We start from the raw sequence: 14,208 nt of genomic DNA on the forward strand, positions 1-14,208 counted from the left end.
AGATTGCCAAAAGGAACCTAAAGGACTCTCAGACCATAAGAAACAAGATTCTCTGGTCTGATGAAAACAAGATTGAACTCTTTGGCCTGAATGCCAAGCATCACGTCTGGAGGAAACCTGGCACCATCCCTACGGTAAAGCATGGTGGTGGCAGCATCATGCTGTTGGGCTGTTTTTCAGCCGCAGGGACTGGGAGACTAGGCAGAATTGAGGGAAAGATGAGTGGAGCAAAGAAGAGAGAGATCCTTGTTGAAAACCTGCTCCAGATCGCTCAGGACCTTAGACTGGGGGCGATGGTTCACCTTCCAACAGGACAACGACCCTAAGCACGCAGCCAAAACAATGCAGGTGTGGCTTCGGGACAAGTCTCTGAATGTCCTTGAGTGGCCCGGCTAGAGCCCGGACTTGAACCCGATCGAACATCTCTGGAGAGACCTGAAAATAGCTGTCCAGCGACACTCCCCATCCAACCTGAGAGCTTGAGAGGATCACCAAGCCTGTAGCGTCATGCACGAAGCTTGTACCATCATACCCACAAACAGACAAGGCTGTAATCACTGCCAAAGGTGCTTCAACAAGATAAAGGGTCTGAATACTTATGTAAATGTAATATTTACGTTTTATTGTAAAACATTTTAAAACCTGTTTTTGCTTTGTCATTATGGGGTATTGTGTGTAAATTGATGAGGGAAAAAATCTATTTAGTCCATTTTAGAATAAGTCTAACGTAACAAAGTGGAAAAAGTGAAGGGGTCTGAATACTTTCCGACTGCACTGTAAATGAAAATATCAATGAAAATATTGTATTTCTACTGGTAAATGTGTGCTTATCACATGAGGCTGTTGGCACCTGAATTGGGGAGTACAGGCTCATGTTAAAAGCTGGAGCGGAATATTGGAATGGTATCAAATACATCAAACACATTGGTTCCATGTGTTTGACATTCCATTCACTCCTTCCCAGCCATTATTATGAGCAGTCCTCCCCTCAGCAGCTTTCACTGGTGCTTATAGTATTTTCTTTTGCAACTGTGGTATAAGCAGGATAAACAGCTTTTACAAACGCAACAAAATAAACTTTGCTGTTATTCTGGCTGCAGAGGTAGTGACTGTGTAGCCATAGTTAGTTGGTTAGCTAGCAGCAAGGAATGGATAAGAATGTTGCCACTGAGCATGGCAATGAAACATAAAGAACGAGCGACTGGGTCGTGTCCATAAATATGGAACTAATCGAACGTACGATTAGTTCTCTAGCAACCAAAAGATGAGAAAGTATGAATTTGCTTGTAAAAAAACGTATTTATACCGCTAAATGTTTACTTTCATATTGTTTATTTGGCCACGGTGGTATAAATGCCTCCATTCTGTATGTTACCTTGGAAAAATGAATTCCACAAAGGGACTCGGCTCTGCCTCATCCTGCGCCGTCGTCCATTATTTCCAAGGTAATGTACAGAAAGTCAGCGTTTATCCCTTATGTATTATGTCATGTTTTGTGTGGACCCCATGAAGAGAAGCTGCTGCTTTCGCAACAGCAAATGGGTATCCTAATAAAATACAAAACTAATACCAAAATATGATATTTATTGCAGCTCAAGGATGGCATTTTAACCATGTTTGAAAATGTAATGTTTATGTTTGCATATACAAGCACAGATGTGATCCAGTAATGCCCTTGTAAAGTGGTAATGGTGTGTACCTGATGATTCAGACAGATAATAATCTGGTTAGTTGGGTCTGTGTTGTCTGTTAATGTGATTATAGAGCTGGTGTTGTCTGAATCTGTGGACAGATAAATGTTTACATACTGGACTTTCACATTGAGCAGGTAGAGAGAATAGAGATGATGATGATGATGATGATGAGTGAGAGAGAAAGTCAGCTAGAAAGAGAGAGACTAAATAGTTTTCCTTCCTGAATCAGTGTTTGTTTGGCTCCACTGCCTGTTGGATGATAAAATAAAGCGTCTTTAAACATGACCCCTGTACTCTTTTCTTATATTAACAGGTTAGACAGTCCCCTCACTGCAAGCAAAGGTCACTTTTACACAATGTTTACAAAAAGCCATGTAAACCCTACGTGCTGCAGGGGGTCCAATTGACTTGGTGGAAATAGTGTTGCTGTTGCATGAATATTGTAAAAGCTGAAAGGCTAACTCACTGTTTAACATTAACAACAGCTACAAAAACAAAGTTAAAAGGGAATTTCTGAGGATAGCAATGGTTGCAGTGTTGTTTCATAGCTCCCCTACCTCCCTTGCTACGTGGAACACCACTGTGCTAAAATGAACTGCGCTCCATTGTTGGCTCCCTGCTGTGTACTTACTCAGATCCCCCCCCCCCCGCCCCTAACACACATGCATACGGACATGCACATACACATCTCATCAATATGTATGGCCATACACAGATGTCTGCACTGAGGAATTAAATGTCATGCAGCAAAATCGGAGCTTTTGAAACTGGTGTGATCACATTGTGAACCAGATAAAGCCTGTGTTTGCATCGGTGAGGGATATTCACTTTTCTGCGACTAACACCCAGTCTGCAATTCATTATAGTCATACACACGTGCGCGCACACACCTTCTCTCACACTTCTCTCTTTTTCTCACTCTCCTCTCTTTCTAGCTGTCTTTTTCTCCATCTTTCACTCTTTCTCCCAGTCTCTCTCTCTCTCTCTCTCTTTCTCTTTCCATACTGCTCTTTCTCTCATCTCCAAGCACCTGTTCCCATGTCCACCCCCCACCCCCTGGTGTCTTGTGCTATTGTTTGAGAATAATGATTTCTGAAACACTCCCACACACATGGTCACATGGCTGAGTTCACTTGACAGATTGTCATCAGAATACAGTAATGGGACTTAATAAAAAAACAAGCATCTGGTTTGGTCACAGCTGCAGGGAGAGATTGACAACTCTTAGGAGGAAGATGGGAGGCTTGGACTAGAGATGGAACAGCAGGCTAGTCTTAAAACAGATGTCTAGTGACTTGCTCCATAAGAGCTAAAGAGATCAGATTTTTTTTGTTACTTGTCAGTATGAGATCTCTAAAATTATGAAGGTGCTTGATGATTATAAGAGCATGCATTTCTCAAGTGACAATGATGTCTCTCACTCCCAGGTCATCCGGGGGAGGTGAGGGAATGCAGATCCACCTGTCATCCCAGAGGAGGTGTAAGCTCACGTGTGGGAATCCCTTCCACTGCTGATCCCTTCCCTCTTTCCCTCCCTCCCTCCCTCCCTCCCTCAACCTCTGATGGCTCTATGGGGTTTTCTGATCCTGCACTGCTGGGTCTGGTTCTGGCTCTTGACCGGGGCCCCTGCATTGGCCAGCCTGCCCCACGACCGCCCTGGGGGGCCCCTGGACTGGCTGCTGTCCGACAAGGGCCCCTTCCACCACTCCCAGGAATACACAGACTTTGTCGAGAGGAACCGGCAGGGCTTCTCCACCCGCTACAAGATATACAGGTGAGTCTCATAGCAGGGTTTATACGTAGGGGGTTTACAGGTAAAGGGGTGAGTCTCATAGCAGAGTTCTCTTCAGTGATATACAGGAGAGTCAGACCACAGGTAGTCTAGATGAGGTGTTGGGAGAATCAATAGTTAAATCAAATTGTATCAGTTGCATATTTGGCAAGTGTTATTGAAGGAGTAGTGAAATACTTGTGTTCCTAGCTCCAACAATGCAGTAATATCTAACAATACACCACAATAAACACACATCTAAAAAGTAAAATAATGGAATTAAGAAATGTATAAATATTGTACCATCACACATATAATATATATTATATGTATATGTGATGGTACAGTATGTATAGACACTATGTACAGTATATGGATAGAATGTAGTATATCTGAATAATACTATATGTACAGCAATAGTTAATAGGATGGTCTTGACTAGAATGCAGTATATACAGTGCATTCAGAAAGGATTCAGACCCCTTGACTTTATCCACATTTTGTTAAGTTACAGCTTTATTCTAAAATTGATTACATTGTTTTTTTCCCCTCCTCAATCTACACACAATACCCCATAATGACAAAGCAGAAACTGGTTTATAGAAATGTTTGCACATTTATTAAAAATAAAAAACTGATATCACATTCACATAAGTATTCAGACCATTTACTCAGTACTTTGTTGAAGCACCTTTGTTAGCGATTACAGCCTTGAGTGTTCTTGGGTATGACGCTACAAGCTTGGCACACCTGTATTTGGGGAGTTTCTCCCGATCATCTCAAGCTCTGTCAGTTTGGATGGAGAGCGTTGCTGCTCAGCTATTTTCAGGTCTCTCCAGAGATGTTAGATCGGGTTCAAGTCCGGCTCTGGCTGGGCCACTCAAGAACATTCAGAGACTTTTCCCGAAGCCACTCCTGCGTTGTCTTGACTGTATGCTTAGGGTCGTTGTCCTGTTGGAAGGTGAACCTTTGCCCAGGTTTGGGGTCCTGAGCACTCTGGAGCAAGGTTTTCATCAAGGATCTCTCTGTACTTTGCTCTGTTCATCTTTCCCTCGAGCCTTACTAGTCTCCCAGTCCCTGCCGCTGAAAAACATCCCCACAGCATGATGTTGCCACCATGCTTCACCGTAGTGATGGTGCCAGCTTTCCCTCCAGACATGACGCTTTGCATTTAGGCCAAATAGTTCAAACTTGGTTTCATCAGACCAGAGAATCTTGAGTCCTTTAGGTACCTTTTGGCAAACTTGAAGTGGGCTGTCATATGCCTTTTACTGAGGAATGGCTTCTGTCTGGCCATTCTACCGTAAAGGCCTGATTGGTGGAGTGCTGCAGAGATGGTTGTCCTTCTAGAAGGTTCTCCCATCTCCACAGAGGAACTCTGGAGCTCTGTCAGAGTGAACATCGGGTTCTTGGTCACCTAACTTACCAAGGCCCTTCTCCCCCGATTGCTCAGTTTGGCCAGGCACCCAGCTCTAGGAAGAGTATTGGTTGTTCCAAACTTCTTCCATGTTCTTGGGGACCTTCAATGCTGCAGAAATGTTTTTGTACCCTTCCCCAGATCTGTGCCTCGGCACAATCATGTCTTGGAGCTCTGCGGACAATTCCTTCGACCTCATGGCTTGGTTTTTGCGCTGACATGCACTGTCAACTTTGGGACCTTATATAGACAGGTGTGTGCCTTTCCAAATCATGTCCAATCAATTGAATTTACCACAGGTGGACTCCAATCAAATTGTAGAGACATCGCAAGGATAATCAATGAAAACAGAGGCTACTTAGGAAAATAAGGTATTTCTGTTTTTATTTTGCAAAAATTCTCAAAACATATTTTCACTACGTCATTATCTGGTATTGTGTGTGGATTGATGAGGATATTTATTTTTATTTAATCAATTTTAGAATAAGGCTGTAACTTAACAAAATGTGGAAAAAGGGAAGGGGTCTGAATACTTTCCGAATGCACTGTAGATATGAAGTGGGTAAAACAGTATGTAAACATTATTAGTGACCAGTGTTCCTTGACTATAGGGCAGAAGACTAAGGTGCATGTTAGAGTAACCGGGTAGTAGCCGGCTAGTGACAGTGACTAAAGTTCAGAGCGGGATACTGGGCGGAGGCTGGCTAGTATTGACTATTTTACAGTCTGATGGGCTTGAGATAGAAGCTGTTTTTCAGTCTCTCGGCCCCAGCTTTGATGCACCTGTACCGACCTCGCCTTCTGGTTGGTAGCGGGGTTAACAGGGCATGGCTTTGGTGGCTGAGGTCCTCGATGATCTTCTTGGCCTTCCTGTAACAACGGGTGCTGTAGATGTCCTGGAGGGCAGGCAGTGTGCCCCCGGTGATGTGTTGGGCAGACCGCACCACCCTCTGGAGAGCCCTGTGGTTGCGAACGGTGCAGTTGCCCTAGCAGGCGCTGGTACAGCCCGACAGGATGCTCAATGATGCATCTGGAAAAGTTTGTGGGTCTTTGGGGCCAAGCCGAATTTCTTCAACCTCCTGAAGTTGAAAAGGTGCTGTTGCGCCTTGGGGCCCCTATGTTGAGGATCAGCGTAGTGGAGGTGTCGTTGTCTACCTTCACAACCTGGGAGCGGCCCATCAAGAAGTCCAGGACCCAGTTGCACAGGGCAGCGTTCAGACCCAGGGCCCGAGCTTAGTGATGAGCTTGGAGGGTACTATGGTTGAAGGCTGAGCTGTAGTCAATGAAATGCATTCTTACATATTCCTCTTGTCCAGATGGGTTGGGGCAGTGTGCAGTGTGATGGCGGTTGCGTCATCCATGGATCCATTGGGGCAGTATGCAAATTGCAATGGGTATAGTGTGTCGGGTAAAGTTTAGGTGATATGATCCCTCACTAGCCTCTCAAAGCACTTCATGATGACAGAAGTGAGTGCTATGGGGCAATAGTAATTTAGTTCAGTTACCTACGCTTTTTTGTTTGAGTACAGGAACAATGGTGGACATCTTGAAGTAAGTGGGGGCAAAAGACTGGGATAGGGAGAAATGGAATATGTCCTTAGACATTCCAGCTAACTGGTCTGCGCATGCTCTGAGGATTCGGCTAGGGATCAAGTCTGGGCCGGCAGCCTTGCGAGGGTTAACATGCTTAAATGTCTCTCACGTCGGCCACGGAGAACGACAACTCACATTCAACGGGAGCATTGTTTTCCTTGACGCGGGCAAAGAAAGGGTGTTTCTCTTGTCTGGGAGCAAGACTTCTGTGTCCGTGGCGTGGCTGATTTTCCCTTTATAATCCGTGATTGTCTGGAGTCCCTGCCACATACGTCTTGTCTGAGCCGTTGAATTGCGACTCCACTTTCTCTCTGTACTGAAGTTTTGCCTGTTTGCTTGCCTTACGAAGTGCATAATTGGACTGTTTGTACTCAAGCATATTCCCAGTCACCTTGCCGTGGTTCGCGCTTTCAGTTTTCCACGAATGCTGCCATCTATCCACGGTTTTTGGTTTGGATAGGTTTCAATCGTCACAGTGGGAACAACATCTCCTGTGCACTTCATGATGAATTTAGTCACTGTGTCAGTGTATACATCAATCTTATTCCCAGAGGCAACCCGAAACATATCCCAGTCCGCGTGATCAAAACAATCTTGAAGCATGGATTCCGATTTGTCAGACCAGCGTTGAACAGTCCTTACCATGGGTTCTTTCTGTTTGAGTTTCTGCCTATAGGAAGGGAGGAGCAGATTGGAGGCGTGATCTGATTTGCCTAAGGGAGGGCAGAGGAGGGCATAGATGGACAGAGTGGACCACAAGGGCCATATGCATATTTTGAAATACATCAAAGCCAGATTAATGTTTTATCCACTTAAGCATGTTCAGTCTCATGTGGGGTTTAAAGGTGTGAAGTAAATACCACTGAAAGGAAGGCCTTGAACACTTATGTGGAAAGTCCTCACCTCACCCCTTTTATAATGATCTAGTGGAAACATTATTCACTTCACCTCATTTGACTTCATTGCAGTTCCTTCAGTTCAATAAAGGCCCTTGGAGAGGAGTGAAGAACTTTAATTTCTCTAGTAAGTAAACTAGAATGACAAAATGGCACCTACTTGTGTAGCTATTGTGGAAATGTTTTTAAGTGGATCAAGGTTATTGCAAGCAATAAGGTTATTATATGCATAATCTGAAATCTGATCAGGTAAAATATGTTGATTACTTAAGTGTAGGGGAAATAACTGATGATTTGTCACGCTAAACACAATTTGATATATTGGCTTGTTATATCAAATTAGTGGCAATTATGCCATCAATACCATTCATCATGGCTTGGAAGGGTATTGAACATGCACCGGGAAACTGCAGACGGGACTCTGAAATCTATGGATTTGTGTTGGGTGTTTTATGGGCTATGGTGATCGGCTTCCCGCGTTGAAGTTTTTTAAATATATTTCTCCTCTGGCTAGTGCGGCCCAACCTAGCTCTGTGGCCTGAGCTTCATGGGTGGTAAGATTAATAGTCTTATCATGTGGCCAAGTGATTAGTAGGCTCTTAATACTTATTACTCTGCATTATCAGACAGTCCCCTGAGAGGCTACTGTCAACCTCAAGGTTGTGTTTGAGGCACGCTAAATTACAACCGGCCCATGTTTAACGGGGGGTTTTCCTGTAATTCAACAGCATAATCTGTAGAATTACAGGAAATGAGCATTAAAACTGCAACATTTCCTCTCTGCCAAAAAGAGAAGTGTGAACATTTTGGGATCACATGTGATGCAAGGTGGAGGTTTGTTGCTACGCCGTTAAGTGACAATATCCATTCGGACCATTGCCACCTAGGAGATTTTGTGTGACCGGACCTTCTCAAATAGTACTTGACTAAACTACCCCTGCCGTGTAGACATTGCTTTGCCTACTTTGCCAGACAACTTTTGGTTTTATTGTGGAATTGTGTGGTGGCCATTTTGTATTAAAGTGCATGCAGGTGGTACTAATTGCCTCTGTCTCTGTTAATATGATAAGTTATGTGGCATGCTGACAAGCATACATCCAATATGTCCACCCTGTTGCCAATTCCCAGCGATTGCAGCATAGCCAAACAGTCCACCACACTGTTTGTTGGTTTTCAAATGACCTCTCATATTTGACAATATATTCCCTGGCCCATAACACATAATTTCACAGCAAAAGAGACTTGAGGAGATGGAAAGTGACAATATTATTTTCCTGCCCAGTTCTGCTCCTGCAGAGTTTTGGATCTCTGCTAAATTCTCATAATCCTCACTGACAGAGAGAAGATTAATTACCACAACTGGGTACTTCTAGTTACAGTGGCGGCGTGTTGCTACGCTGCAGTAATGAAATCGCACCATCTCCTCCTGATTGAATTTGAAATAATTTTAATGAGTCCTATAACAGGTAAATGAATGCTGTTTTCCTGTTTGGGGAATCACTCAGTGATTTAGCGAGTGAAACAGTATTTCCCTCAGTCAACATGAGTAGAGACAGGGTTCCGCTGCACCACCTGTCCTAGGCATCCATTGCCAAGTGACAGTTGCCATAGACAACAGGGTGTAGGCTACCGTAAGGCTACGCTTACACCAGGGTGTAGGCAACCGTAGGCTATGCGTGTGTATCTCTTGTGTTTTTGAGATATTGCATTTGAATAACATAAGTGGGTGTGTTGGCGCCAAATTGCATAGAGAAGGTCACAGAGTGAATGACATATTTAGTTAAGGCTGCAATGCGTCAAATTTTAAACTGTCTTTTGGAAACCTGAAAAAGACCTTGGTTTTCGATTTCATAACCCATACACTCTTACAAAAAGGGGTTTCCAAAAGGGTTCTTTGGCTGTCCCCATAGGAGAACCCTTTTTGGTTTCAGGTAGAATCCTCTGTGGAAAGGGTTCTTCATGGAACCCAAAAAGGTTATACCTGGAACCAAAAAGTGTTATTCAAAGGGTTCTCCTATGGGAACAGTTGAAGAACCATTTTAGGTTCTAGATAGCACCTTTTTTGCATAAGGGTGTTAGTGAGGAGGCTCAGTGCATATGTGTTGCTTTGAAATGAAAACCAAGGTAGATGCAGTATGCGGGCCAAGATACAGTATCCCAGTTCTCAGAAATCTCAGCTCTCATAATCTCCACTCCCAGAAATAGTCCAGCAATGAGATGTGTGAAAATGAATTAATGGTATCGCAAATGAAACCAAGGTAGCTACGTACAGTACAGTGATGAGAGAAAGATATAAATAATAACTGCATGGTCTAGTATAAGGAAAGACGGCAGAACGCCGAAAACTGCACCATGGTGAAATCCATTTCATCTCACTTCCCGGTGGACATGCCATTAGGCCTATGGGGGGTTTAAGATAAGACAAGCCCAGCTTATCACAGTCAACGATAACTGCAGAAACGAGCGACAGAGGGGATTTGAGGCTACACTTTCCTTACCTGTTCCTTCGCTCCCTCTCTTTTCTCAGTCCTCTCTCTCCCCTCTCTTGTTCCTCTCTTGCTTCTTACGTGCGATACCTTTGAACTGGCAAGTTCAGCTCTAACATAGGTAACCAAGTTAGAATTGGTGAGGAATACGATAGTACCCCAGTTGAAAAGGAATTTATATGTATGGAGTGAAAAGAGGTCAGGATTAATGGTTATGCTAGGTGTAACTGATTGACAAATTACTCAAGGGCAATGTCTAAAATTAGAAGTATATGATTGTGCATACTGTATATTCATTACACTGTATGTTTCATGTATGTATTTCAGAAAGCTTTTCTATAAATGGACACATGCAAATGTACATTATACAAAGTAAATGTATTGCTACATTACTGACTATACAAGAGCAGCTTGAAATTATTTGACTTAATGCCACATTGCCCCATAAGACCGTATAGAAGCAGGTTGCACTCAGTGTTTTTACCATGATTGAATCCATCAAACATCTGGGTGTGATGCTTTCCCTCATTACTCTTGCTTTAATGTGATATATCTTCCATCAAAAGGCCATCCTCCCTCCATCCATCACCTACAGCCCAGGATGGCCAACCTATTCTGATTATAGCAGACAAGCCTCCACTTCACACCGCAGTGCATCATTTAGTGCTAACCCGTACCTGTGAGAGTAGTTAGGGAGTGTGTGTATTTTTGTGTGTGTGTGTGGTGGAGGAGGAGAGAGAAATACATTGAAGTATAGCAATTCGAGGGATGGACAGAAGAGGGAAAAACAACTGGCAATAAGGCCTATGCTTTCCTACATGACATAGCTTCTACTGTAGCCTCCAGCTAACTGACACAGCGCATGTTCATTTCAACCTGACTCACAGAAATATTATCTGAACCTGTCAGAGCCAATTAAAATACAAGACACTATGATTATTTAAACACAGCAGATGAACGCAAACAAAGGCATAACGGCATACGAAGCTCCCATCTTTAAGGTTGCATTCAGAATAATTTAGGAATGTTTGTCAATGTAAACAGAGGAGGATGTCACATCTACAGACGAATATTTAATGAGAAATATTTTGTTCAGCCGGCTTTCAGAACTTTACAGCCGCCTCCAGCATTTCCTTTGCGGCACTTTTCTTTCTTCCCTCATTATGAGTTGTATTGAGTGTTAGAGATGGGCCGATGTCTATGGGTTTCACTGTCACTACACATTTCTGTCATGATGTGGTTATTAAGGAGAGCACCTGTCAGCTGCTCACTTTGAGAGCAGTCTCCTCCCCAGCTACATTCATCTTCCAAATGGTACCTGCTTTGGAATCTCTCTCTATTCTCTCTCTCGCTCTCTTTTGCTCTCTCCTTTCTCTCCCCCCATCTCTCTGTCAGAACTTAAAGCTAATGATGCAGTGAGGCGAGGCAATGTGGTTGATGGCTGCCCCTGTAGATTCACCTCTCCCCTACCCTTCTGCCAGACAGACAGGACAGACTGACGGAAAATCATTAATACCATCACGTAATTAGTGAGTCTTATTTACCAAACAGCATCTTCAATGGTGTCTTATCCTCCCTGTCGTCTCCTTTCCAGGGAGTTTGGGAGGTGGAAGGTGAACAACCTGGCTGTGGAGAGGAGAGACTTCCTGGAGTCGCCGTTACCCCTGACGCCAGAGTTCATCCGTAACATCCGTCTACTGGGTCGGAGACCCACCACCCAGCTTATCACTGACAACCTGATCAGGAAGTATGGGACTCACTTTCTGCTGTCGGCCACACTGGGAGGTAAACAAACCACTGTGGGAATGCTGGGAATTCTGTGGGAATGCAGGAGGAGGTATAACTGTAGAAGTTGACCCCTATCAACTGATACAGGGTCATATTTTTTCATCCCCCTAATGGTTAGGATAGGGGGTATGGTAATGTAATAATCTTTGTGTATTCTGTGAGTAAATTCCCAGTACCACAAAAATTCTGATGTTTAACGGATCTGTATCTAGATCAATTCCACTGACGGCAAGACATCTACAATATTGGTACAGCAGCCTATATGAATTCAGAAGACCTTTCAAGAATGTGTTATCTACATAAATAAAGCCCATTTAAAAACGTCAATACATGTACACTGCGACACTGCATTGTTGTGTTTTGATAGACATGTGGACAACGCCTTGAGGGTGGTTGCTCTTTACAGGAGAACAGCTTATTTCAGCTACAAAGCAATGGGGATGTCGGGGCAGCCAAGGGAATGGGTTTCCTGTTGGAAAGCAACACTTGTCGATTACCTCAGCCGGGCTCCTGGAAAGGTCGTAGTTATGAGTGGCTCCGTAAAATGCCCACACACACAAACACATACACTGCTGTGCTGGCTGATGCGATGTAACCTCCATGCTCTGGCACACAACCAATTCAGAGTAGTATGAGGAGAGGAAGATGAGGAGCTAGTGCTTGGCCATGAGCCAGAGATGTGCTGCTGGCTGCTGACTGGGGTTATAAATTGATTGCCTGTCCGTGTTCTGGAACATGGGATATTAAGGGCACCTTTCTGCAGCGGAGGAACAAGAACACATAATACGGATTACGCCCTGCCTTATCTCTGAATCTGAATGTATATTTAAGCAATAAGGCCAGAGGGGGTGTGGTATATTTAAGTAATAAGGCACAAAGGGGTGTGGTGTATATGGCCAATATACCACAGCTAAGGGCTGTTCTTAAGAATGACGAAACACAGAGTGCCTGGATACAGCCCTTAGCCGTGGTATATTGGCTATATACCACAAACCTCCGAGGGACCTTATTGCTATTTTAAACTGGTTACCAACGTAATTAGAAAAGTAAAAATAAACATTTTGTCATACCCGTTGCATTCAGGGCTTGAACCACCCAGTTTATAATTTACTACTATTCCACAGCATTGTTGAATACTGGTTTCTGATTTGCTAGAAGGGCACCCTAGAGTGGGCATTAAAACCAGATACTGTATATGTAACAGTTGGAAAAGATATAGGACACCTGTCACGTGTGCTCCCTCTCCGACCTCTAGGTCACCAGGCTGCTCGTTATGGCGCACACCTGTCACCATCGTTAGGCGCACCTGCGGTTCATTAGACTCACCTGGACTCCATCACTTCCCTGATTACCTTCCCTATATAGTCACTCCCTTTGGTTCCTTCCCCAGGCGTTATTGTTTCTGTTCCTGTGTCAGTTATGTACTTGTTCGTGTTTCTGATTATGTTGCGTTTATTTATTAACCCTGAACTTGCTTCCCGACTCTCAGCGCACATCGTTACAACACCTCTGAAGTAGTTCCAACAATGGGAGCCTTTTTATCTTTCTTCAGCACTACACCATGCAGTCCATACTTGCTACAAAGTTACAGAAAGCTAACAACCACACAAACAGAAAATAGATACATTGTCAATGCAGGTCCAACAAGGAAAAACTTAGCAAGATAGCAATAATTTGTTTCCGCAGAGACTTATGGTGTGTTTGTAAATTTCCACCAGTGTGTCAGTGTGTTCTGGGTTGTTTGTTAATTCCGAGTGTTGTCAGATTGTCTGTTCGTAAATCCAGAGCGTTTCGCTCTCGGAGCGTTCAGAGCACACACTGACCCTCTGGCTGGGGTGAAGGGTTGATCCGAGCGTTCTGACCTCGCAACGGCAGTCAAACACCCAAGCTAACTGGCTAAAGTTGGCAAGCTCGCTAGCTACATCCAGACACAAATGCGAGAACACCTCACTCTGATCATTTTACTTTCCCTAGCATAGCTGGTTTGGATGTTTTCATTTGATCTAGAGCCTATGTGACTTGAACTGTGGTGCTGGCAACAATTTTATGAAATGTTTTTTCCGACATTTATTTACACTGGTCATATTCAACTAGGGTTGCGTGCTAGTAAATTACTTTTTTATTCTGCGCTCTGAAAACAGAGATGGCCATAGTGAATTTACGAACGCACTGTTATTATTTTGCAGCAGCATCTGATGACTTAACTTGGCGAGTGATGAACCTATATTTCTCCGGACCTTCAATGTTGCAGTCATGACGCAAGTGGATCTATGCTATCAAATCCTCTCGTATCTCTAGTTTGACCAGCTGTTTTCAGCAACTGGTATTGTTGAATTGGGTTGTTAAACAACTTTTCTATTCCACGCGAAATCGCACATCATCAGCTCGTTATGGATGTATCTAAATAAATGCCAGTAGAAAACAGCTTAAACTAACGCAAATGCTGCTACTTTGCTGTTATTGTGGCTGCATTGTTTGTTAGCCATATGCATTGTTTAACGTGACCTTGTTAGCCATAGTTCGCTAGCAAGCAATGGAAAATAACTTTGCCAACCAGCATGGC

At 43.7% G+C, this 14,208-nt stretch overlaps 1 protein-coding gene across 1 annotated transcript in view; it reads left to right on the forward strand.

The window, feature by feature from the left end:
• LOC106584146 (BMP/retinoic acid-inducible neural-specific protein 3) overlaps positions 1–14,208 on the forward strand; it is an 83,246-nt gene that overhangs the window by 49,044 nt on the left and 19,994 nt on the right. The window contains exons 2-3 of the mRNA XM_014169065.2: positions 3,122–3,468; positions 11,452–11,642. Of these exons, the coding sequence (XP_014024540.1) occupies positions 3,257–3,468; positions 11,452–11,642 (403 nt within the window). The 5' untranslated portion in view covers positions 3,122–3,256. The remainder of the gene's footprint in view (positions 1–3,121; positions 3,469–11,451; positions 11,643–14,208) is intronic.

The sequence above is a fragment of the Salmo salar genome, chromosome ssa23 (assembly GCF_905237065.1).
Source record: "Salmo salar chromosome ssa23, Ssal_v3.1, whole genome shotgun sequence".
In the NCBI taxonomy this organism is placed as follows: Eukaryota; Metazoa; Chordata; class Actinopteri; order Salmoniformes; family Salmonidae; genus Salmo; species Salmo salar.